The following is a 25563-nucleotide window of genomic DNA, read 5'->3' as shown; positions in this document are numbered from 1 at the left end:
TTTTGCTATTGATTTATGATTTTTTATGCTCAAAATAATCATGAAATAAAATACAACCTTGTTGTAAAAACAATTATTTTCTATATTTTAATATAGGTCGAACTATATTCTATGTAAAATAATGTTTGACGCGGAAGCTTATTACGCATTGACCAATCATATTGCGTAACTCAAACCCACGCATACTGCATTGGCTGTTTAATAGGTTCACTCTTAATACTTAATATCAGGCTCAAATATAACCAAGTTTCACATCATGTTCACTGTATTTTTCAACAACCCCTTTCATCTCTCATCATCTCTCGTTATTTCCATTCATTTTTCACATGCCGTGCACGCGGCCTACATATCGTCCGTCTCCGAATATATTCAACTCACTACAGCTGTAAGCAGCACGCTGATTGGCTGACGATGACGTGGCTGCATTCCTGTGCAAGGCACGCATTCCTCTACAAGGCACTCTTTTCGGAACGAGAAATGGAATATCTTCGTCTAGGGTGATCGTTGAGCCGTAAAAGCTCCTGATTTGTGCTAGTCTCAGCTCAAGCTACGAAACTGCTATTCCAGCTCAAAACCCCATGTTAAAAGTGAACTATTTCCTTTAAGGTCAAAATGTAATTTACTCAAAACGTTTACGTCGAAACTTGCAACGGTAGTGCACGAAACCAGGCAGCGACACATATAAAGCGAGACAAAAATAGGCTGTGGTGCGCCATTAACTGCCTGAAGTGGCTAAAACTAAAGAATCTCATCATTTTCATGCATTAATAAATCACTGTGAGGTATGCATGTAACGTCTCGCGCCACTTTGGTCTTAATTGCGTTAGCGTTTCGGGCGTGTGATTTGCGCGTTTTGCGGTGTTTGCGTTTTGCTGCGGGCGGGTGTTTTGTGTTTTTTTTTTGCGGTTTTTGTTTGACGGCGGGCGGACGGGCGATGCGGGCGTTTTTTTGCGTGTTTTTCGGTGTTAAGTTTTTTTTTTTCGGTTTCCGGCGGCCTGGCGCTTTTTGCGGTGTTTGCGTTTGGCAGCGGGCGGGCGATTTTTTAGGCGTTTTCGGTTGGTGTTTAGCGTGCGTGCGATGCGGGCGGTTTATTTTTTGCGGCGTTCCGTGTGTGACGTCAGCTCGCGAGATGCGCTGGCAGCGTGCTGGCAGCGTCCGTGAAACACCGCCCTGACCTTTAACCTGACCTAAAAATGACAAGCGGGCACCAATACGAGTTCAATACCACTTCAGGTAATAAATATCAGTTGAAATATTAAAAGACATCACATCCATATTCTGCACGAGGAACCATTCCTCCAAACAAAAAGGGAAGTGAAACCCCACGAGGGTTTATTGGGCAGGCATGAATTTGTACATCATACAGCAAGTTAGCAATCTCAACATATAGATGGCAGCACAACCGCCGTACATATCACGACACAAACAGCGGGCATGAAGTGAGTACGGTGGTGACCAGCCACGCATTTGGCAACTCGATATTTCGTACACTCATCACAACAAAATAAAATATCGCACGCGAGAAACATCGCATAGGCACTTGAGCTCACATGAATATAACATCGAACGAGCGTCACACAAGGCACATGTCACGACGGCAGCTAGCACTCGGCCGGCGGGTGGCCCGTCTGGGTGAGACCTTTCTGGCCAGCCGCCTTCTGTTTGGCCCAGGCCAGTTTGGCGGGCCGCCGCAGTGTCCTGGCCCGGTCGGCCTCGTCCTTGCCACCCAGCACCTGGTCCATGTACTCGGCTATCTGGTCCGTTTGGTGGCGCGTGCTCACAGAGATCCCCTGCGACTCGGGCTCAAAGCACGGGTTAAACACGCCGAACGCGTCGCCGCCGGCGCCGGCCGCCAGCAGGTGCTCCTTGCTGGCCACGCGGCTGAGCGCGGCCGCGTCGCGGTGCACCTCGGCGGCCGCGTAGAAGGAGAGCTCGCCGCCACGCGGCTGCGACGGCGAGTAGCTCGAGTAGTTGGAGTCGGTCATGGAGCGGCCGTCGCCGTCGTCCCGCCGCGAGAGGTCGCTGCTGCCAGACGGTGACGACTTGCAGCTGCCGGCCGCCAGCTGCTCGAGCAGCGAGCCCTGGTGCGGGTGCGGCCCCGACCACGGCTTGGGACCGACGCGCTTTGGCGGCACGGGCGGCGCCTTTGGCTTGAAGTCGGGCTTGGTGGGGCCGGCGGCCACACTGTCGCCCGACACGGACAGCTTGTCGAAGCCGCCGAACTCGTCCGAGGCGCCGCCGGCGGCGTCCACGTCCACTCCGCGCTCGTGCGCCGACATGAGCAGCTTGGAGAGCGGCGGCGCCAGGCCCAGGCCGATGCTGCGCTCGTGGTAGACGTCCGTGATGGGTAGTTCTCGCAGACGGCTCATCTGGGTGGCGATGATGTGGTCCTGAATGCTCTTGTGGCCGAGGCCCTTTCCTGCGCCGCCCAGCTCGTCGGCGCCGCGCATCAGGTCGTCGACGGGACCGGCGGCCGGCCGCTGCTGCCGCCCGCCGGCCAGCTGCCGCTCGTTGGAGCGGTCCCGCCTAGCGCGCTGCGTCGCCGTCGGCGCAGCAGCAGCGGCGCCGGCGGCCGCGGGGGCAGCGCTGGAGGGCGCCGGCCTCCGCAGCTCAGTACGCACGCTCAGCTTGTCCAGCTGCCCACCAACGGCCGCGTGGTTCAGCTTGAGCGTGGTGGACGCGCCGGCTGTCTTGTAGACGCTGCGCACGGGCCGCACGGTGCCGGGCGCGCGCCGTGGGCCCAGGTCCGAGTCGGAGCTCTGCGACTCGAACCCGGAGCTGGCGTGCGAGCCCGTCTTCTGGAGCAGCCGGGCGCCGCGGTTCAGGCCGGCGCTGACGTCGGCCACAGCGCGGTTGAGGAGGGGCGGCGGCGGCGGCGCGGCCGGCGCCGGCGCGGCGACCGTCTGCCGCCGGGTGGTGGCCTGTCCGTTCTCCCAGTCGGCCATACTGCTGGCGCTGCTGGAACTGTCCGGCCGCCGCTCGCCGCTGTACAGCGAGCGGATCTTGTTCTGGTGGCTCAGCGTCAGACTGAGCCGCGGGCTCGGCTGCGGCGAGCCCGTCTCGGCCGGGCTGGGGTGCTGGCTCCGCACGCTCCGCAGCCCCTTCTGCACGGCGTCCACCGGGCTGGGGGTGAACGCGGCGTCACTCTCGCGCCCCTTGGGGTGCGGCGGGTGGTCGAGGGTGCTGCTGCGCGCGCCGTCTGGCTCGCCGCGGCGGCGCACGTAGCTGCTGAACGCGCCCGAGCCGAGCACGAGCGGTCGCTGCGGCGCCGGGCCGAATGGGGACGGGTCGGCGGCCGGCGGCGGCGGCAGCTCGTCGTCGCTCTCCTCGTCACTTGTGTCGGCAGACGACGAGAACTCAATCTCCAGACTCTTCGGTGCCTCTTGCGTGTCTGTAGAGAAATAAACAGAGTCAAGTGCTAAATCAGGCCGACTGTTTTACACTGGTGACATTATGATGAACTATATCTGGTAAACCACGGTCAAGTTGTGCCGAGTATCGCCAGTGCAATTTCGATACCGGCATGAGCTCCGACCTTGAGGCACCCATATGCCACCAGTCAGCGAATGGCATGCTAATCACATATTCCACGCCTCAGTTGAATGACAATGGACACGAACAACCCTTGTTCGCTGCTTTGCGAGAACAGCTCAAAATACGAATGCTTGCAGTGCCCTGGTCAGGTATAATGTTACACAAAGCAATTCAGGAGCATTGCCAACTGGCCTACACAAAGACAAAGAACCACGATTCCATGGATCTGATTTGATACATCGAATCGCTAGCCACCAAAATTGGGAAAACAGAGCAAAACAACAAGCTGATTCTTTATACTAGCGGAAAAATAGCAAAATAGGCGTATCTTCGTAAAGTCCAACATAAGTTACAAGTGTCATTTCAACCACGATGATAAATTGACTTTTACCACTGAAATGTGGACACGACATGTTACCAACATTGTTTTGCACTACTGCAAAGATGTTTCCTTATCGATGCAGTCACGTGATTCCTGAGTCATGCACGTGCTATTGCCATGCATTATTCAGACGCTTACCAAATAAAGCTAGCAGGGCCTGTAGGGCGAACTGGATATGGCGCTTGTTGGCATTCTTGCCGGTCCTGAGGTGAACTTCGTCTCTTCCGACTTCCATTAAATCAAACCCTGTAGAAGTACATTGCTGTTAGTAACAAGACCATGCGTTTATGGCGGTAATTCCGACTTTGTTTCTATAGCATGGCCTACTTAATCACGAATCTTTGCTGAGCGTCGGTGGCAGCGACGCATGCAATAAGTCGTCAGGTACAGGGAAAATACAGTACACCGAAACAGGTGCCTGGCTGGGCGCCCAGTATTCCTCGATAATTGAATAACAATGCAGCACAATGTACGACAGAAATCAGACATACTGTTGTCAATTGAACCACATGCCAGACATTCAATGGCTTTGATTCTTTTGCGACAGTGTGCTGACAGTGCACACTCCATATACTCGAGACTGAGAGACGAATGCCGCTGTGGGCCTGTGTCGCCTACTCACCGAGCGAGGCGAGCAGCTCGTGGCAGCCGCTGACCCTCCACAGCCGTACGCTGACGGTGGTCTCGATGGTGTCCGAGTCGGTGTCTGCGGCGGCGGCCGGCTGGCCGAGCAGGCCGCGGATCACGCCGATCACCTCCTCGGCCTGGTCGCGGTGCGCCAGCAGCTTACACAGCGCCGACAGAGAGGCGGGCGACAGGCCGAGCAGCGCCTGCAGACTGGCTGAGCACTGGGTCAGCCGCTGGCCCGGGTCCGACTGCGGGAAAAACACAGAGCTCGGGATCCCGTTGGCGGCCGGCTCGAACCGGAAGCCCACCGAGATGAGCAGCTCCTTCCAGCCGCTCAGACCGTTCACCTTGCTCTCGATCGACTTCTGGGTGGTGTACATGGCGTTCTTGTGGCCGCGGTGGATGCGCTGCAGCGACTTCTCCATAAGGTGGAGTGTGACGCGCAGCGCGTCGCGGCACTTGTCCGGCTGCTGCAGCAGCTCGCACAGCGCCTGCCCCATCAGCGCCACCTTGTTGGTGAGCTTGACGTCGGTGCCCACCAGCAGGTAGCCCGCCCAGTTGGCCGGGTGCGCGAAGTGCTTCGTGTTCTGCACAGTCTGCATGGCGTCGTTAAGCGCGCGACTGACTCGGGCCCCCTGAAAAAGGTGAAAAGGTCAGAGACGTCTCAATGGCGAACTGACACGCAACCGAGTAAAACAAAGGACAATTAGCATACTGTGGCACATGTCCCAATTTCATTGTTTCAGAACGCTACCACAACATTCACAATGTTTCGTACTACAATGAACGCTTAACAACAAAAACGTAAGCGTTGCTCAATATGCCACTCAATAAGGCAATAAGCATGGCTCTACGAAAAGACTTGGGTTACGAGCCACGTCTGCACCGTAATCAATGCACACAAAGTGTAACTGACCTGGAGCAGCGATGAGTAGAAGGTGCGGTAGAGGATCTTGACGGCAGTGTCTGTGACCGGCCACAGCGAGACGAGCACGCACTGAGCCCCGGCGGCGAGCAGCGCGCGCGTCAGACCGACCACGCCGTCCGAGCTGGCGCGGCCGTGGTGGTCGCGCGTGTGGCACGAGCTCACCACCACCAGTTTGGCGGTCAGCTTCAGGCTGAGGATGTCGGCGGCGGTGAGCAGGAACTCGGAGAGCGGCGGCAGGTCGCTGGTGGAGGCCGCCTCCGACTGGTCGTCCTCCTGCAGCGAGTCCGCCTGAGAGCCGTGCAGCGACGGCGGCCGCTTCGAGTGGCGCGCGTCCACGAACTCGCCGGGCGATAGCACCACCGCCGACAGCTTCCACGACACGTGCGTGGCGAAGTGGATGCACTCCATCTGGGCCAGCTGCTGGAGGAGCGCCTCCTTGGAGGCGGCCGCGCCCGTCACCGGCTCCGTCTGCAGCATCTCGGCCACGATGTTGGCCTCCTGTTCGGCGTACGGGATGTCGGTCCATCCCCACTGCTCGCTGAGCGCCGACGGCAGGCGCGGGTTGCCCACCACCAGCGCCGAGGTATGCTCGCCGCTCGTCTTGGCGGCGCGCGACGAGCGCCCGTTGGTACGCAGCGTGCTGATGGAAGGCACCAGGATAAGGTTGTAGCGCTCGCAGAGGAACTCACTGCTGTCGGGACCCTTGAGTACCGGGAACGGCACCAGGTACAGGTCGCCCTCCAGCACCAGCATCAGGTCGCGCGGGTAAGCGCTGGACGGCAGGTGCTCTTCCATGGGCGCGATCAGCAGCTCGTACAGAGAGCGCAGACATTGCGGGCCCTGCCAGGCGGCGCGACGCGAGCGGACCGATCCAGCGCGACTCTGGGAGCCGCTGGCCATCGAGCCCGTGACGCTGCCCAGGCTGCACGAGAAGGCGCTGAACATGCTGCTCAGGCTGTAGTTGGACGAGTTGCACACGTGGTTGCGGTTGACCATGCGCAGGAAGCCGGTCTTGTCGCCCTCCTGGTTGAGCCGGTCGCCGAGCTCCTCCAGGTGCTGCTGCCACATGTCTCCCGCGTCGGTGTCTTCCGATCTCGCCATGCCGGCCGTCTGCAGTTCGACGCCCAGCGCCTCGCGCACCGATCGGATGTAGGACTCGAGCAGCGTGCCAGAGGTGCCCGAGCTGTCCGCAGAGGTGCCGCCGTCGTCGCGCTGCGCCTCAGTCTCACTGACGTTGATCTGGTGGAACTTGACGATGCCGCGGCCGGGCACGATGAGCCAGCTGTAGAGGAAGCCGGCCGCCAGGCTGTAGTAGAGAACGGTGGCCTTTTGGCGGCCGACCGCCTCCACGATCTGCTCCACAGAGGTGGGCGTGTTGTCGTCGACGCGCGTGAAGCGGCTGCTGCTGAAGCCGCTGTTGGAGCGCTCCAGCAGCAGGTCGGCGAAGGCCCGCGTCCGACTCCGCTCGGCAACCACCAGCGCCTCGTCGTGGCAGCCCAGGGAGACCAGTACTCGCTGCGAAGGCAATCAAGGGCATCGTCAAACAGCGACAAATGTGTCATAGCATGGCTGACATTTTACCTGCGGGCTACCATTACCCTTAAGTAGCATTTTCGAGTTGCTAAAAAGCTGTTCAAGGTCGTATCAAAAGCATTTCAGCGATGCCCTCTAAACATCACTTATTCCTGATCCTACATTCGTACAGTTAGGAAATGTTTACGAGATCGCAGATTGTTTACCCACCTGGAGTGCCTGGAAGGCGGCCGTCTGGAGATCGTACAGCCCCAGTCGGTGCTGGCTGGTGCCGCGGGCCTCGCGGCGCACACCCTCCAGCAGGAAGGCGGCCCGCTCCAGCTGGGTCTGCGCGCCAGACAGGTCGCCGTGGCCCCAGAGCGCCAGGCCGAGCCGGTGTCGCAGGCGGGCCTCCTCCTCACGCCGGCTCAGCTGCTCGGCGATCTGCAGACCCTGCTGCAGGTAGGCGATCGCCTGCGTGGTGTTACCCAGAGCGTGGTGAATGCGGCCCAGGCTGGCGTAGGCCGCCGTCTTGGCCGCCTTGTCGTTGATCTGGGCGGCTACGCTCAGCTGCTGCTCCAGGTGGGTGACGGCCTGCTCGAAACTGCCGAGCGATTCGTGCGCGGCGCCCAGGTTACCGTGCGCCCGCGCCTGGCCGGCCGCGTGTCCCGAGCGTCCCGAGATGGCCGCGTCCAGCTGGTGGAACTCGAGCGCCGCCTGGAAGTCGCCCATCTGCTGGTGGACGCAGCCCAGACCGCTGGCGGCCTCGGCCTCCATCACGGCGTCCTCCAGCTCTCTGAGAAGCGGCGAGCGGGGTAGAAAAGGTCAGCACAGAGTTGGGGAGCGCAGAGGGGCGGGCACTTTTACTGCTAAAATGAATATGGTTTTCTGCATTTCCAAACAATCCATGAACTTCCAAACAAGCGACGTTTCATAAGTGTGTATAAGCAGACATGCCAGTACCCATGTTCAATGCAAATAATCATAGTTCACTCCAACATACAATGAATATGTGCATGTCCCGTACACAAATACCGCAGTTAACCCTCCCGACCCGTCTGCTCACCTGGCGATGTTGAGCTGATGATCGAGACACGAGATGGCCTGCTCGAAGTTACCCAGTTTGCCGTGGATGTCCCCGAGCTCCCCGTAGGCGCTTGCCTTGGCCTGCGGGTTGTGCACCTCGTGCGAGACGACTAGTCGCTTCTCGTAGCAGACCAGCGCCTGCTGGAGGTTGCCGAGGCTCTTGTGACTGCCGCCCAGACCACGGTACGCCCGCTCCTGGTCCTTGGTCGACTTCAGCTTCAGCGCGATGCTGAGGAACTGCTCGTGGCACTTGATGGCCTCCTCGTAGTCGCCGATGGCGTCGTAGCAGTCGCCCAGGTTTCCGAAGGAGCGCGCCTTGTCCATGAGGGCGGCGCCCGTGGGGATCTGCTCCAGGGTGGCCAGCTGCTGCTCAAAGTAGCCGATGGCGTCCTCGAAGTGGGACATGTTGAGTCGCGCGATACCCAGGTTGCCGAACGCCTGGGCCTCCATAATGGCGTCCCGGAGATCCTTCGCCCTGTCAGAGGACATCATATTATGCAATCAGTCTGGGTGTCTTTTTAACAATTAGGCATACCCACCTCCTACATGTAGTGTTCACTACAAAATGACATTGCTCAATGCCCTTAAGGCCGCCCCACACTGGACCTCGCATGCGGGTTGCGATTTTACGAGTTTTGAGTTGCGGGCGTAATACTAATTCATGAGTGATTAGACCGTTCCCTTATGGTAACTCCACGAATGCAGTGAAGCCGGTAAACCTTCAGAAAATTACATATGGTCGCAATACCAGCACAACGAGCCAAAATTAGACTCCAAAGAAAACTCGCAGACCTCGCAGAACTCACAGACCTCGCAGCGAGGAAAATCGAAAGTTTACTCAAAGCTAACTTTTGGAATGCGATGCAAGGTAGCTCGCAAGCTAAAAACATGGAGACTCGCTTGTTAGATGGTAGAGTGGGTCACTCAGCATAGATTGTATCCCGTCGTAATGCCCACTTGTTTGTGGTTGTCGGGTGAACCGAAAAAAAAGTTCCCTGTTGTCGGGAGCGACACGGGGCCATTGAAGACAACATGCATTGGCAGCTCCATTGATCTAATGTACCCCACTGACAGTCGCAGATGTCTGCCGGCCGGGCCGCCGGCAGTCACGTACCTGTCCAGCTGCTCCTCGTAGCACTTGATGGCGTTTGTGTAGTTGGCCAGTGACATGTGCACGGCGCCCAGGTGTCCGTGCGCCTTGCACTCGCCGCGCAGGTCGGCCATCTCCTGGCGAATCGTTAGCTCCTGCGACAGAAGGATGGGAGCAGTCAGGGTACTGTCACAGGGCTGAGCAGGGGAGGAGGGTTACGGCCATCTCCTGGCGAATCGTCAGCTCCTGCGACAGAAGAAGGGGAGCAGTAAGGGTACTGTCACAGGGCTGAGCAGGGGAGGAGGGTTACGGCCATCTCCTGGCGAATCGTCAGCTCCTGCGACAGAAGAAGGGGAGCAGTAAGGGTACTGTCACAGGGCTGAGCAGGGGAGGAGGGTTACGGCCATCTCCTGGCGAATAGTCAGCTACTGTGACAGAAGGATGGAACAGTAAGGGTACTGTCACAGGGCTGGCTTCATGTCAGGTTGGGCGTCTCCTGGCGAATTACTAGCTCCTGCGGACGAGGCCCAGGCAGCCTGGTCACGGCACTGTTGGGCAGGGTGAGATGACACTGGCAGTCGCCTTTTAGACGGTCATGGAGCCGTCGGAGCACTGTCGCAGGGCGGGGGGGGGGGGGGGGGGGGGGGGTAAGGGGCTTTACACCACATAACCCTTGAGAGTTCTGGTTTTGTTAACCGCATGCATACAAAACTAGGAAAGCCCAAACTGGCTGGGTTATTACTAATCTGAGCAATCAGGACAAGCCGCGAAAACGTTAACTTCTGGAAATGAGGCTAACAATATTTTTCCAATGCATCGATCCTGCAGTTTGCGTGTGTGACATCCTTGAACGGGACGCCATTTCCTACCGAGCTCATTGCTCACATGTACTCGAGCTCAAGGCTAGGGATATCGCCCGATCTGACGCACAACGTGGGCTGCTTGGCGCTTCTGAGAACCGTACCGTCAACGCACAACTATATCATCTTCGCACCCATTTACCCGACACACTTTCCCGGAAAATCAACAGAAGAAACGATGAAATATGGCTCGCTCCACAACACCAATTACAATTCGAGGAACAAAAAGCGGGGATTAAACTATAAATATATCGCTTTTTTTAGACGTTTCGCTTCATGTCCTGATGTGAAAATCCCCTCGCACCTTTTACTATGTTCAGTGCATATATAAAGTCGAGGCTTTCCCGAGCTTCTTGGTACCGAAAGACATCTTTTCCATTAGTCACCCTTTCATGCCCAATGGTGCCGTAAAAAGTGTTTAAAATACCAACACCCGTCTGACTGGACTCCAATCGAGCTTTCAACTGCTTGCGGAATCACATCGCTAGTCCCTGGCCGGAGACGGCTGAGCAGTGTGCAGCCCCACCTGGTCATCGGCATATCCTAAGCTAGGCATTACAGAGGAGCAGCGACAAAGGGAACGACAAGAGCTTCTCTATGAACCTAACCTTGGCTCTACATAGGTACCTAATAACTCATCATGTTTATTTTAAAAAGGACCTTCAAATGATAACCAGGTGGTCATACGTGACTCTCTCTTGCACGACTCCGTGTGACTGAATGCCTCCGATTTTTCTTAAAATATGTTTGCAAATTGCTACAGCATCGGGAACACAAAGGGCACAGTATCCACAATGCCTCCAGCCTGTTTCTGCAGCTGTCTGGCCGGTCGAAGCGGTGTCGAGCCTTCCACAGTGCAGAGAGTAGCGACACCGCGACATGCCGTCAGCGGCCAGGCTGCGGTCTACCGCCGCAGATGAACAGAAATTCCAAATCAGCGGCTACAGCCGGGCCACCGGCGAAACCTTCGCTTAGTCGGAGACGGTATTTTTACACTAGCAGAACATTCCACCAATACCTTGTTCTTGTGTCGTCACATAGCAGCGGCTGCAGTATCGAGATGTCAGATTATCGCCGATTGGACGCCGTCCAGATGCTGGGGTTCACCCGGGCCCGTCCGTCCGTCCGTCCGTCCGTCCGTCCGTCCGTCCGTCCGTCCGTCCGTCCGTCCGTCCGTCCGTCCGGCCGTCCGTCCGTCCGTCCGTCCGGCCGTATCGGGCGATGACGTCATCCAACTGGCATGGCCGCCGCCGCCTCACCGCCCCAGCCCGAGCGGCGCGAGCGTCACGGCATAGACAGAACCGCCTCACAACACCCCTGCAGAGCCCCATTCGAACGGTGTCGCGCTGCATGTTTCAACCCCACGCCAGTTTAAATTTCACAGGCACCAGCTTCAGCCATCATTTCAAACCTCTTCAGTGCTGCGTCGTTTTCGCGGAAGCACTCTGCCATCGTTTCGGCTCGGTCTATTTGCGGCATTTGTTCGCGGCGTTTACGGGGCGGCAGCTCGGTGGCAGTGGACCGGTGTCCGGTGCGTGACCGAACGCGGTCGGTCAGCGGAGCACCAGAGGTCCATGGTCCGTCCTGCTGACGGCTTTGTTAGCAGGCGCGGACGGGTGAACGGACGGACGGGTGGACGAGCGGACGAGCAGAAGGACAGACAAACGGAAGGACGGGCAGGTGGACAGGACAGACGGACTGACTGACGGGCGGACGGACTGACAGAGGGACAGACGGACAGACAGGCACGGTGCTGGCGCCAGTTCGACCGACTGGTAGAGCGGGAAACGTATCGGGCACCGCTTCGACAGACTGACTAGTGACTGACAGACTGTCACACAGACCAAGCCCCGACCGCCCGACAGACTGACAGACAGACAGACAGACAGACAGACAGATCGGGCGCCGGCTCGACAGACTGACTGACAGAGTGTCACAGTGCCGCCGCAGCATCGCCGGCCAACCGGCAAAACCAGCCCATGTCGGGCTCCAATGGCGTGGAAAAATACTGCAGCGAATCGTGCTGGGCGCCCATCGGCTGCATACATTACCCACCGGGCCACTTTGGTTTCAGGTGGGCCGCTGCAGCGACTGTTCGCATTCCGCCGGCTCCTGCTTCGTCATGGTTTCGTAATCCTGATGAAGCAGCCGCCTTGTGATGCATTTTTTTGCAGCTCTCCACCGTTCGCTTCAATAAAGAATGTCCGGCGGTTGACGTGCGATGCGTCACTGCATCACTTGGGCTCATGTTGGTGTTTCGGGCGATACCGCTGTATCTGTAGTTATCGCGGTGTCGTGTTAGTTTTGTGCCAGCGTCGCAGTCACCGGCCGGCCCACGACATTCCGCTACAGGGATATCTTTCTATCGCACACTGCAGTCTCCGACGCGAGGCCCTCTGTTGTGTGGCGTTGCAGTCGCCGTGGCCAATTCGCTGAAATCCCAGCCGGGTCGAGGTTCGACACGAGTATCCAGTTCAGGAGTCGGCCAGTGCAGGCTGCCCGTTGTTCTAGTTACCGCTCTGGCCTGTCATTACGGGGTAACTCGCCAGCGCCGCCGCCCCGGCCGCGCTGCAGCAGAGCGGTCGGTCGGTCGGTCGGCCGCCTCCCGGTCCGCTCTGTAATTGCGCGGCAGCTCAGCAGCGCTGGATCCGTGGGCCGGCGATTTCTCACCTCTCTGCCGCTCTGCCGGCGGCGGCCGCGCTCAGTCCCGCTCTCTCCAGGTACTCTCGGGTCGAAGAGACCGCTCTGAGGAGGTAGATAATAGGGCTTTCGAGCCCCCTAGCCTTCTCAGACACCCCTTCCGAACAGAGCCTTCTTATGGTCTTCACAACAGCCCGAGTCCATGCTCAGCCTCGTAAAGCTCAGATCTGGCTACCTGATATTATCAGATTATCACGAAATCTGGCACGGAATCTAATCCGCTAACAATGACCAAGTCCACGGGGACGGAGGTACGACTGCATTCCGATCTAAAACGTTACACGGAACGGATGTGTGTCTAAACGTGGCGACACCTTAAACCAACATTCTAAAGCTTCACTGCAACGACGTGCTACATGCCTTCGCAATTTACGAACAAAACTGCAGCTCGCTGTAAGACGCTACAGGGTCAGTGGGGCGTAGGGAATCTTCCAACAAACAGTAGCGGCTATTTTTGGTCGGGCGTTGGAAATAGCCTTGACAAATTACTTGATCATACTCTGGAACGCTTAGGCACGCCATGACCAGCTTCAGGCGCCTGCTACGGTTAACTGGCGCGTTTCGCAAGCATCTGAGCTCCAATGCCGGCCCTGCTGTGCATGGTCAGCCGCGGCGGAGCAGCCTCCCGGTGGCGGATTGCACAACTTTGTTTAAAGGGACCCTCCCACCTTAACATTAGTTTTGAGTTGAGATAGCCAAATTGGTGGCCATGGCCTGCAAATACCGGTTTGGGCACTCACAACATCGACAAATGCCTTAATTCGGAGATATGGAATTTCAAACTTGCAGTTTTCGGATTCTAAGGGGCTAGTGCATTGGTATGCCCCCTTAGAATTTGTGACGTCAGCGGAGATCTAACGATTTTTAAATCTTTTACTAAAACGTTTGGTAGCACGCGGTGGTATATGCTGCTTTGCGCGCAACAAATGCCGCACTTTCAAATAAAGTCGCTAGGAACAGCGGATATCCCAAAAAGTAAACAAAAGTAAAAGTCTAATATCTTGAAAACCGGTGAATATTTTTCGATGAAATTTGGTACATATTCGTTTTCGCTCTTTCTGAACCGAGCGACATCACTTTCGTGCCAATTCATTAACTTTTTTGAAGGTGGGAGGGTCCCTTTAATGAAGCTGGCGTCGGGCGCCGGCGGCGGCTGCCGGCCGCGCTGTAACGGGCCTGATACGTTTCATTATCTGCCATTATGCCGACCGGCCGGTGCTGTTAATGCCATTAGCCGGCGCTGGCGGAGGGCGGCCCGTCTCGGCGCGTCCGGCGGCCGCGGAGGGGAGACGGCGCTCGGGGCGCGTACGCTGCCATTCAGTGCCCACCGGCCGGCAACCATTCATCAGCGTGCGTCGGCAGTTCCGGCGGCTCCGTCCCCGGCTGCAGGAGTCTGCACGCCGGCCGTAGACTGGCACTGGGCCCTGGATCCGGTGACACGTGAGAGCACAGCGTCCCTCTGCCCTCCACCGCGGCGGGCCCGCCTGGCACGCAGCTCGGGCGCTCATAAGCCGTCCCACCACGCCGCGGTGAGCCACCGCAGCTCGGCCCGGGCCGGCCGCAGCCGCCGTGGAGCTGCAGCCCGCCCCGCGGCGCCCCGAATACTAATTAGCCGACCGTTCGGCGCTCGTAAGCGTCGACAAACACCGTCGGAAAACACACGCACGCAAGATCAACAGGCCGATTAGCGGCGCTCAAATAGCGCCCAAGTTCAGACGCTCGTTCAGCGGGGTGAAAACGACCGACGGAGGCGTAGGTTCACAGATGTTGGCGGCGCGTGAGCCCTCCCAGGCGAGAGCTACGAGCTGCAGCCGCCGCTGGGAGCAGCAGCCCCAACGGCAGCATAACCTAACCTCGGCAACAAAAATGATGCGGCAACGCACAGGCGAAGCAAATGAAGCATTCAAGGTCACGCCCGCCCGCAATTTCGATAATCACCGTTGAGCGGAGGCAGCAAAAATGACGACCATCACCAGCGGTCATTATCTGGTAGCAGATTATCCCCCGAGCGAGCTGTGCAGCCGACCGGATGGGCCGATTGCTGCGCGCAGTGCGTGAACACTGATCACATTTGGCGGCGAGCCGGGCCTCCGGCGTTACGCAATCGCCAGTCAAGGCCCTCTGCAAGAACAATGCACGGCATTTACAGAGATGCAATCAGCCTATACCCAGGTGACATAATTGGCTGACAGGTGATACTACGAGGGATTAGCCGAGCATCGACAGATCGGCGGTAGCCGGGCCGAGGCGCCACAAACCCGTCCGGCGTCCGGCACCAGTTTCCTCCCCGCCGCGCTGCCAGACGCGCTGCCCCCTCCCCCGCCCCCACCCCGCACACGGCACACGACGCGCGCGTCACCCACCTGAGTGTGGAAGCCGAGCGCCTTGTCGAACTGGCGGAGCACGCGGTGCGCCATGCCGAGCGCGCCGTACGCGCACGCCTCCAGGGGCCGGTCGCGGCTCTGCTTGGCCGCCGCCAGCTGCTTGTGGTAGTAGGGCACCGCCTCGTCAAACTGGGCCATCTTCATCAGCGCGTCGCCCATGTTGCCCAGAGCGCGGAACGTGCCCTGCGTGTGCTTCATCATGTGCGCGATCGCTGGCGAAGGAGGACAGTTACCGTCACGTACTGCGGGAATGATAGACCGACAGCGAGCTGCAGGGTGACCGTCGGCTCGGTCAGGATGCTGCAGACGGTGCAGAATGCTAACGAGATTACTGTGAACCGAGAAAAGACATAAACCATACCGGCACAAGCGCAACGCTTATAATATCTTTATTTCTAGTTCGAATAAACTCACCAAGCAGTTTCCATGTACCTCTCCTCAATAAATCATCTACAAATGTAAATGGCTTATAAAGTATGCGGTTCAGCGAATGCAAACATGCCAGGGGCTTTTGAAGCCAGGAGCAATAGCAGCTAGAACATGCACGATTGTTGCTTAGTTCGTCGTTCAAACGTCGAAGCTCCTGAAAATTATCTCAGGTCACTTACCGTGGAAGAACTTTTGGCACTCGAGGGCCTTCTCGTAGTTTCCGAGCGCGGCGTGCGCCAGGCCCAGGTTGCAGTAGGCGCGTCCCATGCTCATCTTGTCCTGCAGGTCCTTGGCGAGTGCCAGGTCCTGGTCGTAGTAGCGCACCGCCTCGCTGTAGTTGGCCAGGCAGTAGTGGGCGTAGCCGAGGAAGTGGCACGCCTTCGCCTCGCCCTCGACGTCCTGCAGCTCCTGGGAGAGCATCAGGTACTGCTCGTAATAGGGCACGGCCAGCGCGAACTCGCCGCGCGAGCTGTGGCAGTTGCCCAGGTTGCAGAGCGCGCACGCCTCCCCGGCCGTGTCCTTGAGCTCCCTGGCGATGTTCAGGTGGCTCAGGTAGTGGAGCAGTGCCATCTCGTGCATGCCCAGCGCCTGGTAGGCCACCGCCAGATTGCCGTGGGTGGACGCCTCACTGCTGCGGTCGTTCACCTCCTTGCTGATGGTCAGCTCCTGCTTGTGGTACTTGATGGCCTGCTCGTAGTAGCCCATGGAGCTGTAGGCGTTACCGATGTTGCCGTAGGCGCGGCCCATACCGGCCCGGTCCTGCAGCAGGCGCGCGATGTTCAGGTGTGCCTGGTGCAGCTTCAGCGCGGCGTCATGGTCGCCCAGCAGCTGGTACACGATGCCCAGGTTGGAGCAGGCGCGGCCCTCGGCCGTGCGGTCCTTGGTGCTGAGCGCCATGTCCAGCTGCTTCTCGTGCCACTTCTTGGCCTGCGAGTAGTCGGCCAGGCAGCGCGCCGCGTGCCCGAGGCCGGCGTAGGCGCGCGCCTCGATGGTGCGGTCGCGCAGCTGCTGGGCGATACGCAACACCTGCTGGTGGAAGGTGATGGCCTGGTCGAAGCTGCGCCGGTAGTGGTGCGAGCTGCCCAGGTTGCTGAATGCGCGCGCCTCCTCCACCTTGTTGCCCAGCTGTTTGGAGATGCGCAGGTGCTCCATGTGACAGTCCACGGCGTTGTCGAAGTCGCCCATGGCCAGGTAGACGGCGCCCACGTTGCCAATCTCACGTGCCTCCTGCAGCTGGTCACCCAGCTGTCGCACCAGCTGGACGCACTGTTTGTGCGAGGCCAGCGCGTTCGGGTAGTCGCTGATGGCGGTGTACACGTGGCCTGCGGACGGGGAGGGAGCGGCCGGTCACCGGGCTGCGGGGTCAGAGACGGAGGTGCGGAGTCGATCACGCAACACTCGAGTCGGTGTGCGGCTGTCCGGTGGGACACCCGCGGCGATAGCGGTGAGGTCAGGCGAGCGGCGGCCGCCGGCGGAGGCGCGGCGCGGAGGACCGGGCCGGGCCAGGCCGGGGGCGGACACGGAGCCGGCGCCGCTCCTATCGGCACCGACATCAGCCCCGACCAGCCTCCCTGACCGTGTGCGCCACAGCTTCGCACGCAAGCTGAATAATCAATGGCTCAAAATAGGACTCGTCCAACAGCCAGAAATTACCATGGACAATTATGTCATGTTTACTGGCATAATGAAGGACGATTATGATAAGTGGAAGTTGAAAATTCAGCACAACGACAATACTTAGAATTGACCTGGTTTCCCTTTTGAACACGAACTAAATTCATTCGTGTGTAACCGAAAACAATGAATATGCATAGATTAAAGCAAAATGGGCTTCAAGACTGGTTTCACAGGAAATGGGCGAATCCTTTCAATAATATTTTCCGGTACGAATTCCCATTGTTCATTGGCAGTCCAGACGACATGGCATTTGAATTACATTGCCGTGTTTCCGCCACCGTTCGATATATGTCGCGATTGGAGCGGACAATGGCGCTCCATCGACCGTTCCGTATTTGGACGGCCCGGCCACCAGCCAGCCGGATTCACAGCGGCGCGCTGCTGCATAAATCGGCAAACAGCCACATTCCTGTCACCGCGGGGAACTTTATCCGACAAAAGAAGCTAATTTCAAATTAGGAATCACTCGATTGAAAAGATAATGGAGAGCTTTACCGGAGGTAATGACCCGGCGCATCTCGACTCCGGCGCGGCTCGGCGCACCAGAAGCAGCCCTCAATTAATCCGGTCTAACGGACCACGGAAGAAACCCAGCAGCCCAGACGAGACCAAAAACTAAAACAAAAACGCCGCTGGCCGGCCGACGCCATCTGGTCGGCCGGCACCGCGGAGAAAAGCCGAGGAAGCCCAGCCGCGAGTTGGCTGCGAGCCACGAGTGAGCCACTATGTTCATATCCCGGCTCAGAGAATTTGTATCGTTTGATGAGTGCTTAGTGTCGGACCACTTGAACAACTCGCAAACATTCATAATTACGAACTGTTGCTTCTTAAGAGCATATCTTTTAGGCATGCGTTCTCACAGTTGCTTGGAGTGGGTAGGACCTAGGATGTTACCGTGGATCGATCGGAAGGACCTGGAGAGCCGTTGGAGGGTCAGATTGGCCGTGAGGAGCAGCCTGGGGTTGCTGGTCGAACTGACCACGGCCAGGTCAGTCTTGCCGGCAGTCGCCGCCACCGCTCCAAACTCAGCGCGGCAAAGCGGCCCGTTTTTGCCTATCCTCGCCGCTAATTTATGCCGGCAGGGCATTAGGGGCTGCCTATCAGCCATCGGGGCCGCACAGCGGCGCACACGGGCGGCGACGGCCCGGCGCCGGCGGCCGCCACCAAAAACTGGACCGTTTCCGCGCCACCGGCTAATTTCCGGCGGGACGGCGCGGCCCGCCCGCTCGGCGGGAGGGCGTGTCCCGCGCACTCGGCCTCTGCAGAGGAGAAGGAGAGGAGCTGAGCGCCGGAGAGAGGCACGGGAGTGGGATGCAAACAAGAGACGGTAGGCGGGCCGGCGAAACGGGACACCGCGGACGGGACACCACCTCCCGTGACAGGAGGCGGAGACGAGCGGTCGCGACGAAAAACACCACAAAGAAGAATGCACAAATGCGCCGTAAGCCGGGATTCAGACTCTGAACCCCGGGCTTCCAACTGCGGACTCTGGCCTCGGCCAGCGGGTCTCTAATGGCGCGGGCGCCGGTAGCGGCGGTACGTACCGAGACTGGTGAGCGCCGCCGCCGCCGCCTGCGTGTCCTTGCACTTCATGGCCAGCACCAGCTGGTAGCGGTGCGACGTTAGGGCCTCCTTGAAGTTGCCTTTGCTGAAGTAGGCCGAGCCGAGGTTGCCGTGCGCCCGACACTCTCCGGCAATGTCGCCCAGCGACTTGGCCACGCTCAGGTCCTGCTGCATGTAGCTGATAGCCTGCGGCACAGATCGGGCAGAGCCGGGGTTAGCTTGGTTGGTACTGGTCGCTTTAGATGCGTGACCCCTCCCTAATACAAGCAGTTGAGGCAAATAGGGCACTATTTAGTACTCCCTTAACAGGACTGGGACGATCACGAGTTATAGCAATTCCAAGTGAAAGTGAAGGGAAATTAGTAACTGACTCTATTTGGTCTTGTTTGTCGGAGTTTTACTGGCGGTGTATGAAATTCAATAGAACAAGAATGAAATTTCAAAAAGTGAGTTCACAGAAGTGTGCACACGACTACCTCCTCGAATAAAACCTACCATACATTGCTGCATTCAAAATCCTTAGGCTATAACAATACCTACAATCTACATCTTCATAATTTATGATACGCTTATGCCTATTTATACGTATGTATAGAAGCGACATATTTTGAAGCTCTCAAAATGATAGGTACATTTATCGGTCGTTTAGCATATGATGCATTCGTTCAATAGATACTCGAACCTGTATCTGACATTCATAAACAACGATTCTGGGTATATGAAGGGAAATGATTGAACACGATTGGGTAACAAAAATAAAAAACTGATAAAACAAAGCTATTAGCCCGACACTACTATCCGGCGCCTATCGCAGCCACTCTGAGCAGCATTGATGGACCTCACGCCACCTGAAGCTGTGAGTGCGCCAAAGACCTCAGTGCGCTTCGATCGGCGTCAGATGACCGCTTCAGCAAAAAGCGGCGGTAAAAGAGTTTTGCTGTAACGTTATCATGCTATCGGGACCTGCACTTTGGGGTTAGATATATATGCTAATATTGAAGGTCAGGGTTTGCTAATAAAGAAGTAGCATTTGGATAACTAATGAGAAGTCCCGATGCACAAAGAGACGCTTCCATATAGTGTGCAGTCAGCAAAAGAGTAATTTTTGGGTAAAAGACACGGCTGATTGTTTCTGTATTATTATGTTCGATTGGATGCATCATTGGCTTCCATTAAACACCATTTAGTGGTTACGATTTCTAGTCAGACAAAAGCCATCCAAACCGCAAACATCGCTCAGCACTTTCACCGATTGGCACAGCGTTTCACGTCTTAATTGTCCGAAATGACCTTTGCGGCAAGGCAGTTTCGGAATCAGCTGATCGCGCGGCACCTGGCAGCGGCAGCGGGTCGCTGCATGCTCATTGCTCAGTGCTTTAGGAATATGCATGAATCGGAAACTGGGTGGAGTGGAAAATACCACCGGGTGGCACTTTTAAGCCGACAAAATCGACTAGCCTAGTGTTAGCCTTCCGTCCTTCCCTGACGATCCTGTCCCGATAGTGCGATGGCCCCTGATTCCTGAAGCTGATCAGCAGGCACCGAATCAGGCCGGGCGCTGACGAGCGGTGACATTTGGACGGGTGTGTGTGCGCCGGCACCTACGACCTACCTTGTCCAGCGAGTTCATCGCCCAGTAGGCGGACGACAGAGCCGAGAAGACGCTCCCCCGCAGCTTCAGACTGCAGGTGCCGATCTTGAGCGCCGACTCGAGCACCACCACGGCGGCGCTGTACTTGCCGGCGGCCAGCAGCTCCTGGCCGATGACGGAGATGATGACGAACGGCGACATGTCGAGCCGCATTGCCTGCAGCTGCCGGTAGGTCGGCTCCAGGGTCGCTGTTGGTCACAGAGGAGGACAGGGTCAGGCTCGGCTGGTAGTCGTACGCTCACAACTGCAGCCATGAGAAAAGCAGTTAAAGCGAGGCCATATATGTAGAAATACAAATGAATGTTTTCCGAAAGAAATGATCAAGAAACACGATTGATGCATGACTGTAGGTGAAACGCAATGGTGCGATATTGGCAGGTTTAACGTTCCTGATACATAGCTTTTACGAAAGTTAGAGCTTGAAAGGAATGTCAGGTCAATCACTTTATCTTCCGTTCGACAGGGTCAAGGCATTAATTAGCCCGTCACATGTGTCAGATACTTCTGGATGAACAGCTTTTAGAGGCAAGGCCAGCCGGCGTCCGCAGCTGCCTCGATGAATTTCCCTATACGGCACTGTGCTGTGACCGATGTAATTTTAAGTGATCGCCCTCCATCGGGCGTCCCAGCCGCGCCATGATTTACACAACTGATGTGTGATTTACCGTGATCGATTCAAGCCATGTGCGCCAATCGACCTGGAAGCAGGCCCACTAGCAAGGACGAGGTGTAAATTTCGAAAATGGGTCATTAAAATCCCATCAGAGGCCAAGCTTGTCGGTTTCTCACAAGGAGATAAGGCGGCTACGGGCACTTTCACGTAATGGGCGGCCTTTTGGCCTGTAAAATGACGGTTGACAAGCGCAGCCAACGAGAACAAGGTGGTCCGCAGTAAGTGGCAGCGTCGGCATGTCTGGAGAAAGGGAGAGTCACCCGGAGTGCCGACTCAGGGGTAGGACGACAAGGCTGGCACGACGGCCGCCGAGGATATTCGTTCTTTGTAAAATAAAAAAGACAGAACGCTTGGCATAATCGTATTTTGGCGGACATCGTGATCACTCACGTATGAGGTAGGAGTGACAAAGTGAGAACAGTCTGCATTTCTACTAGTTTTACTGACTGATGGCAATGTAATGACGGTCGGGTCCCACTTCATTCTTCTTCGATATTGCCAGTAACAGAGCAAATACGAGAAAAAAAACGCTTTGACGTCGTTCCTCCTTGTGTCTGGGTGTATGAATCCATTGCAGTGTAAGTGGTGTGTGAAGGTCACCAGATCACCTGCTTCGTCGTACCCCTGCAGAATTGTGCACCATGGAGACGGGCCTTCAACGATTATCTGATCTGATGCGAACCACTATGGCGTCATATCCCGTCCTCGAACCCACCCCTCGTTCAAACCGGGCACACTTGCACAACAATGACGTTACAGGAACTTCAGTCGAGTATACATCCCCTCTGTCCTCAACGCAGCAACCGATCATCTATTTATCGTGATCGTAGCTAGTGATATGTTATATCGCAAAACTATAGTTGAATACAAACATTTGAGCATGCGTCCGCGAGCGTCCCAGCCCAGGTGGACTCCCGTGGCGTCCCCTTCACACGCACTCCCGGACATCGCCACGCCCGTCATCTCCCGCGCGGCCTTCCCAGTCTCCCGGCCGCCGGCGCCCGAGCATTGTCATCGCATACAATGCAATTACCCGCTCGAGAAAAACGGGTAATGCTCTTTTGATGGGTGTTGTGTCAGCACGGCGATAATGGCCGTCGGCCGCCGGTCGCGCCGCTGCAGGCAGGCGCGTTCATATGTAAATGGCCGCCGCGGATGGGCCGTCAGTGCCGCGACGGCGCTCGGGGGTGCCGCAGCGGCGGCGAGGACGGCCGCCGAGCCGACGTGTCCTGCCCACGGCGCCAGTGACAGCACCCGGGACCGGCCATGTCGGCGGAGCACGCGGCGCCCACGGTCCGACAGTCACGGAACGCCACTGAACGGCTCCGGGCAGGCGATCAGCGACGGGCCGCTCCTCAAAGGACGGCTCAGTGGGCCGGCCGAACAGGACACTTCCCGATTCCGAGGGTAATTTTAGCAGCTCCGGCTGAAGCGAGTCCACTCAGCTTACTTCAACAAAAACACGCGATTTAAAATTTACATGTTTTGGGACTTCCAGGGATTAAATTTCCCAAATACCTTTCGCGATCAACAACTTCCTTGATGTGACAGCCTAACCGCTACCAGGCGGTCGTGAGCGGCATGGCGGCCTGTCCATGCAGCTTTGGGCGGCGGCTCGGCCCGGTCCGTCCTCGGCGGCCTGCCAAAGGACCGCGCACGGCACGCTACCGTGTCACGAGCACCAGCCGACGCTGCCCGACCGGCCGGCTGGCCGCGCTGAGCCGAGCGGGGCCGGACCGACTGGCGAACGGCTCGCAGCGGCGTCTGCCACGGAGCAGGTCGGCTCACGGCGGCGTCTGGCTTGAGTCGGCCGGCCGGCGGCGCCCTGTGATTGAGCCGGCCGACACCGACGTCCCTGTGATGGAGCCGCCCGAAAACAGCTACGGGGCCTGTGGCGGTGCCGGCGCCCATCGACAAACAGGGCTCCGGACGGCCAGCGGCTCCGCCTTGGCGATGCCGACCGGAGATTGGTTTGAAGTGAGCTTAGCGACGATACTATCCCCTCTGCCGTGCCTTACACTGTTGTAAGGTACAGTGAGGTGAGCGACCCACAGTGAGTGTCCACCGAGCGACCCCTCACTTGTCCTTTACTGTACCGAAAAGACTTTCGGCTGGCCACGGGCGAGGCAGCCAAGGAGTCCGAAATAACGTTTAGGTAGCATGGACTGTGGTTCTGTTACAAATGCAAGACTTTAAAGATTAAGGCTCGCGACTCACAGACACATTCGAGCCTCTATTCAGGTTTCGCGATCTGTCCTCACCCGCTGTCGGACTCACCTCTAAGTGGCGATTTCATGGCGGCCTCCACCAGGCCGGAGAGCAGCTGCATCGACTTGGGGTCCTGCGCCAGGCCCTGGCTGAAGGCCGCCAGCGCCTCGCCATGGCGACCCATGCACTGGAGCGCCACGCCTTGTCGGTAGTACGCCTGAAAAACAGGGGAGGTTCGGGTCAGTGGGACATGTCAGCTATCGACTCAGGGCAATGCAGAACATCTTCAAAGGGTACAGAAGGGTATAGATACATGCGGGCCTTGTCGGGACTAGCTGGCGGGACACCTTGGTTCGGTTTGCACAATTTTCTCTAACGGTGAAATTGTCCAACGGCGATCGGAGACAACTTGGCTGCGTGCACCCCGTCATCTTCTCCAACCATTGTTCAGTCTGAGCATGGTAAACGCATGGTACGTTCTTTTCCATGCCAGAGAGCGTAAGAGCCTCAATGACACCGCGATGATGAATGCCTCCATGGTAATGATTGCGCAAGTCGGTAGCAGCACCCCTTTGCGAGCCACCACCATGTGATCAGCATATTCGAAAAAGTATGATAAATGACCGATGACAACCTTTTTGGGACAGGTGGAAAGCCATCCGGCGACAGGCGACAGCCTAGTATGACAAACGAGCGCCCAGTAGAAAGGAGCGTAAGCCGCTACGAATGCTGAACACTTTTTGTTGCCCGCTCACTGATATGCAAACAGCGTCCGTGTCCAGAGCGGACTTCAAAGCAAAAACCGCCACCGCACGCCACGACAGCAGTGTCGCCACGAGCCACTAATTTTTAGATGGTGCTCGAACATCCCGTTGGCTGAGTTCACCCCGCCCAGGACGATGACGGCAGCCCAGGAGCCCCTGCTGGGCTCGCTCGTCGGCCCCGCACGGCCGGTCCACCCTGCCCGGCCCCGTTCGGACCCGGCTCCGGCCGAGGACTGTCCGTTTTCCGGCGGCCGTTGGCGTGACAATCGCGTCCGTCCCGCAGTCGCTGTCCGGCGTCCGGTCACGGAAGCTGCACCTTTGATGGATCGCCGGCCGCCGCCCGGCGCCGCCGAGAAAGCCGGTCCCATCGCGGCAGATAACCCAATGGTGCCGCCGGCAGACTGACACACAAACGGCGGCACGGACCGCGGCGCATCGGTGCCACCGACCGGCGCCGCCCCTCACCGTAATTCGGCAATTCGTACAGGTAACTGCCTTGCGTGCGTGCACCGGTAGTCAATAATGATTCCGTAAAACTATGAGTTGATTGGAGAATGCTGAATGACCGTTGGGGTGTAACTTTCCCTACTCGTGTTGGGCAGGAAGCTGGCGGTGCAGGGCTCATCGGAGCGCCGGCGGCCAGTCGCAGTCCGGGCGGCCCGTGCAGCCTGCGCTCGTCCTCCCTCACCGCTCTGCAGGCTCATTGTCGAGAGCAGAGCAGCCCGGCCGGGGCAGGGGCGCCAAGCTCAGGTTTAAATTGCCGGCCTGGCCGAGCGGGCGGCCATTTGCCTGTCTGGATGTTTAATAATTTCAGGGTCGATTGCTTCTGTATGGAGAGGAGCGCTGTAGGCCAGGAATGCGCCATTAGAGCTGGGCCCACCGCGGCCGGCCGGTGGGTGCACGGTGAGTCGTGCTGTGCTCCGCCACTCTGCCCTGCTCCCCGCTCTGTCCGGCCGGCAGGTGTCAGCGCTGCGCCTCCGTCTCCGCTGCCAGTCTGGCCGACGGCCTGACTGAGACGAGCCTCGCTTTCTACTGGAAAGCGGCCCTGGAGCCACATCGGCCATGCACGCGGCCGCCGTAACACCGTCGGCTGTCAGTTGGCTAGACGCGTCCCGTCAGCAAAAAGATGCATCCGCACCGCTCCCCGCCTCCTCTCGAATATATGCATTGGTCTGATCATAAGCAGCTCACATTCCATCGGGCTCACTCTGGCGCGCCGGTTACAGCACGAGAGCACGAGCGGCCCGCGGGCTCCGACTGAAACCAGCGACATTCCTGGCGCTGACGACCTTGTCCGGCGGCTTCACCGACGAGACTTCCCTGTCCCGCATTCCCGGCCGGGCAGCGGCCGCGCCGGTGGCCCAGAACGGAGCTGACACCGCCGGCCGCTGTCGGGAGCGTGCCGCCCGCCTCCCAGAGCGTCCCGCGAGAGATGGCCGTGCCGACCAGCACCGCACCACCGCCGCCGACGACCCACGGCCGATCCGGGCCGGCC

At 58.0% G+C, this 25563-nt stretch overlaps 1 protein-coding gene across 4 annotated transcripts in view; it reads right to left on the bottom strand.

Annotated features, from left to right (window-relative positions):
* Window positions 1–1315: 1315 nt before the first annotated feature.
* The window catches only part of LOC122381972 (tetratricopeptide repeat protein 28-like), a 75197-nt gene continuing 50949 nt past the window's right edge, over window positions 1316–25563 (bottom strand). For 3 of the 4 annotated variants that reach the window (XM_043366777.1, XM_043366776.1, XM_043366778.1), the window contains 12 exons: window positions 23374–23521; window positions 20385–20611; window positions 18754–18958; window positions 15712–16854; window positions 15083–15315; window positions 9184–9314; window positions 8050–8544; window positions 7215–7779; window positions 5460–6986; window positions 4539–5178; window positions 4055–4162; window positions 1316–3391 (listed from right to left, as the gene is read on the bottom strand). In XM_043366777.1, coding sequence (XP_043222712.1) covers window positions 1602–3391; window positions 4055–4162; window positions 4539–5178; window positions 5460–6986; window positions 7215–7779; window positions 8050–8544; window positions 9184–9314; window positions 15083–15315; window positions 15712–16854; window positions 18754–18958; window positions 20385–20611; window positions 23374–23521 — 7212 coding nt within the window. In that variant the 3' untranslated portion in view covers window positions 1316–1601. The remainder of the gene's footprint in view (window positions 3392–4054; window positions 4163–4538; window positions 5179–5459; window positions 6987–7214; window positions 7780–8049; window positions 8545–9183; window positions 9315–15082; window positions 15316–15711; window positions 16855–18753; window positions 18959–20384; window positions 20612–23373; window positions 23522–25563) is intronic. The other variant, XM_043366779.1, reaches the window with a different exon arrangement.

The sequence above is a fragment of the Amphibalanus amphitrite genome, unplaced genomic scaffold, assembly GCF_019059575.1.
Source record: "Amphibalanus amphitrite isolate SeventyFive unplaced genomic scaffold, NRLGWU_Aamphi_draft 000131F_arrow, whole genome shotgun sequence".
Taxonomy (NCBI): domain Eukaryota; kingdom Metazoa; phylum Arthropoda; class Thecostraca; order Balanomorpha; family Balanidae; genus Amphibalanus; species Amphibalanus amphitrite.
Note: the sequence above shows the minus strand (reverse complement) of the source record. Positions and strands in the feature narration are given on the sequence as shown.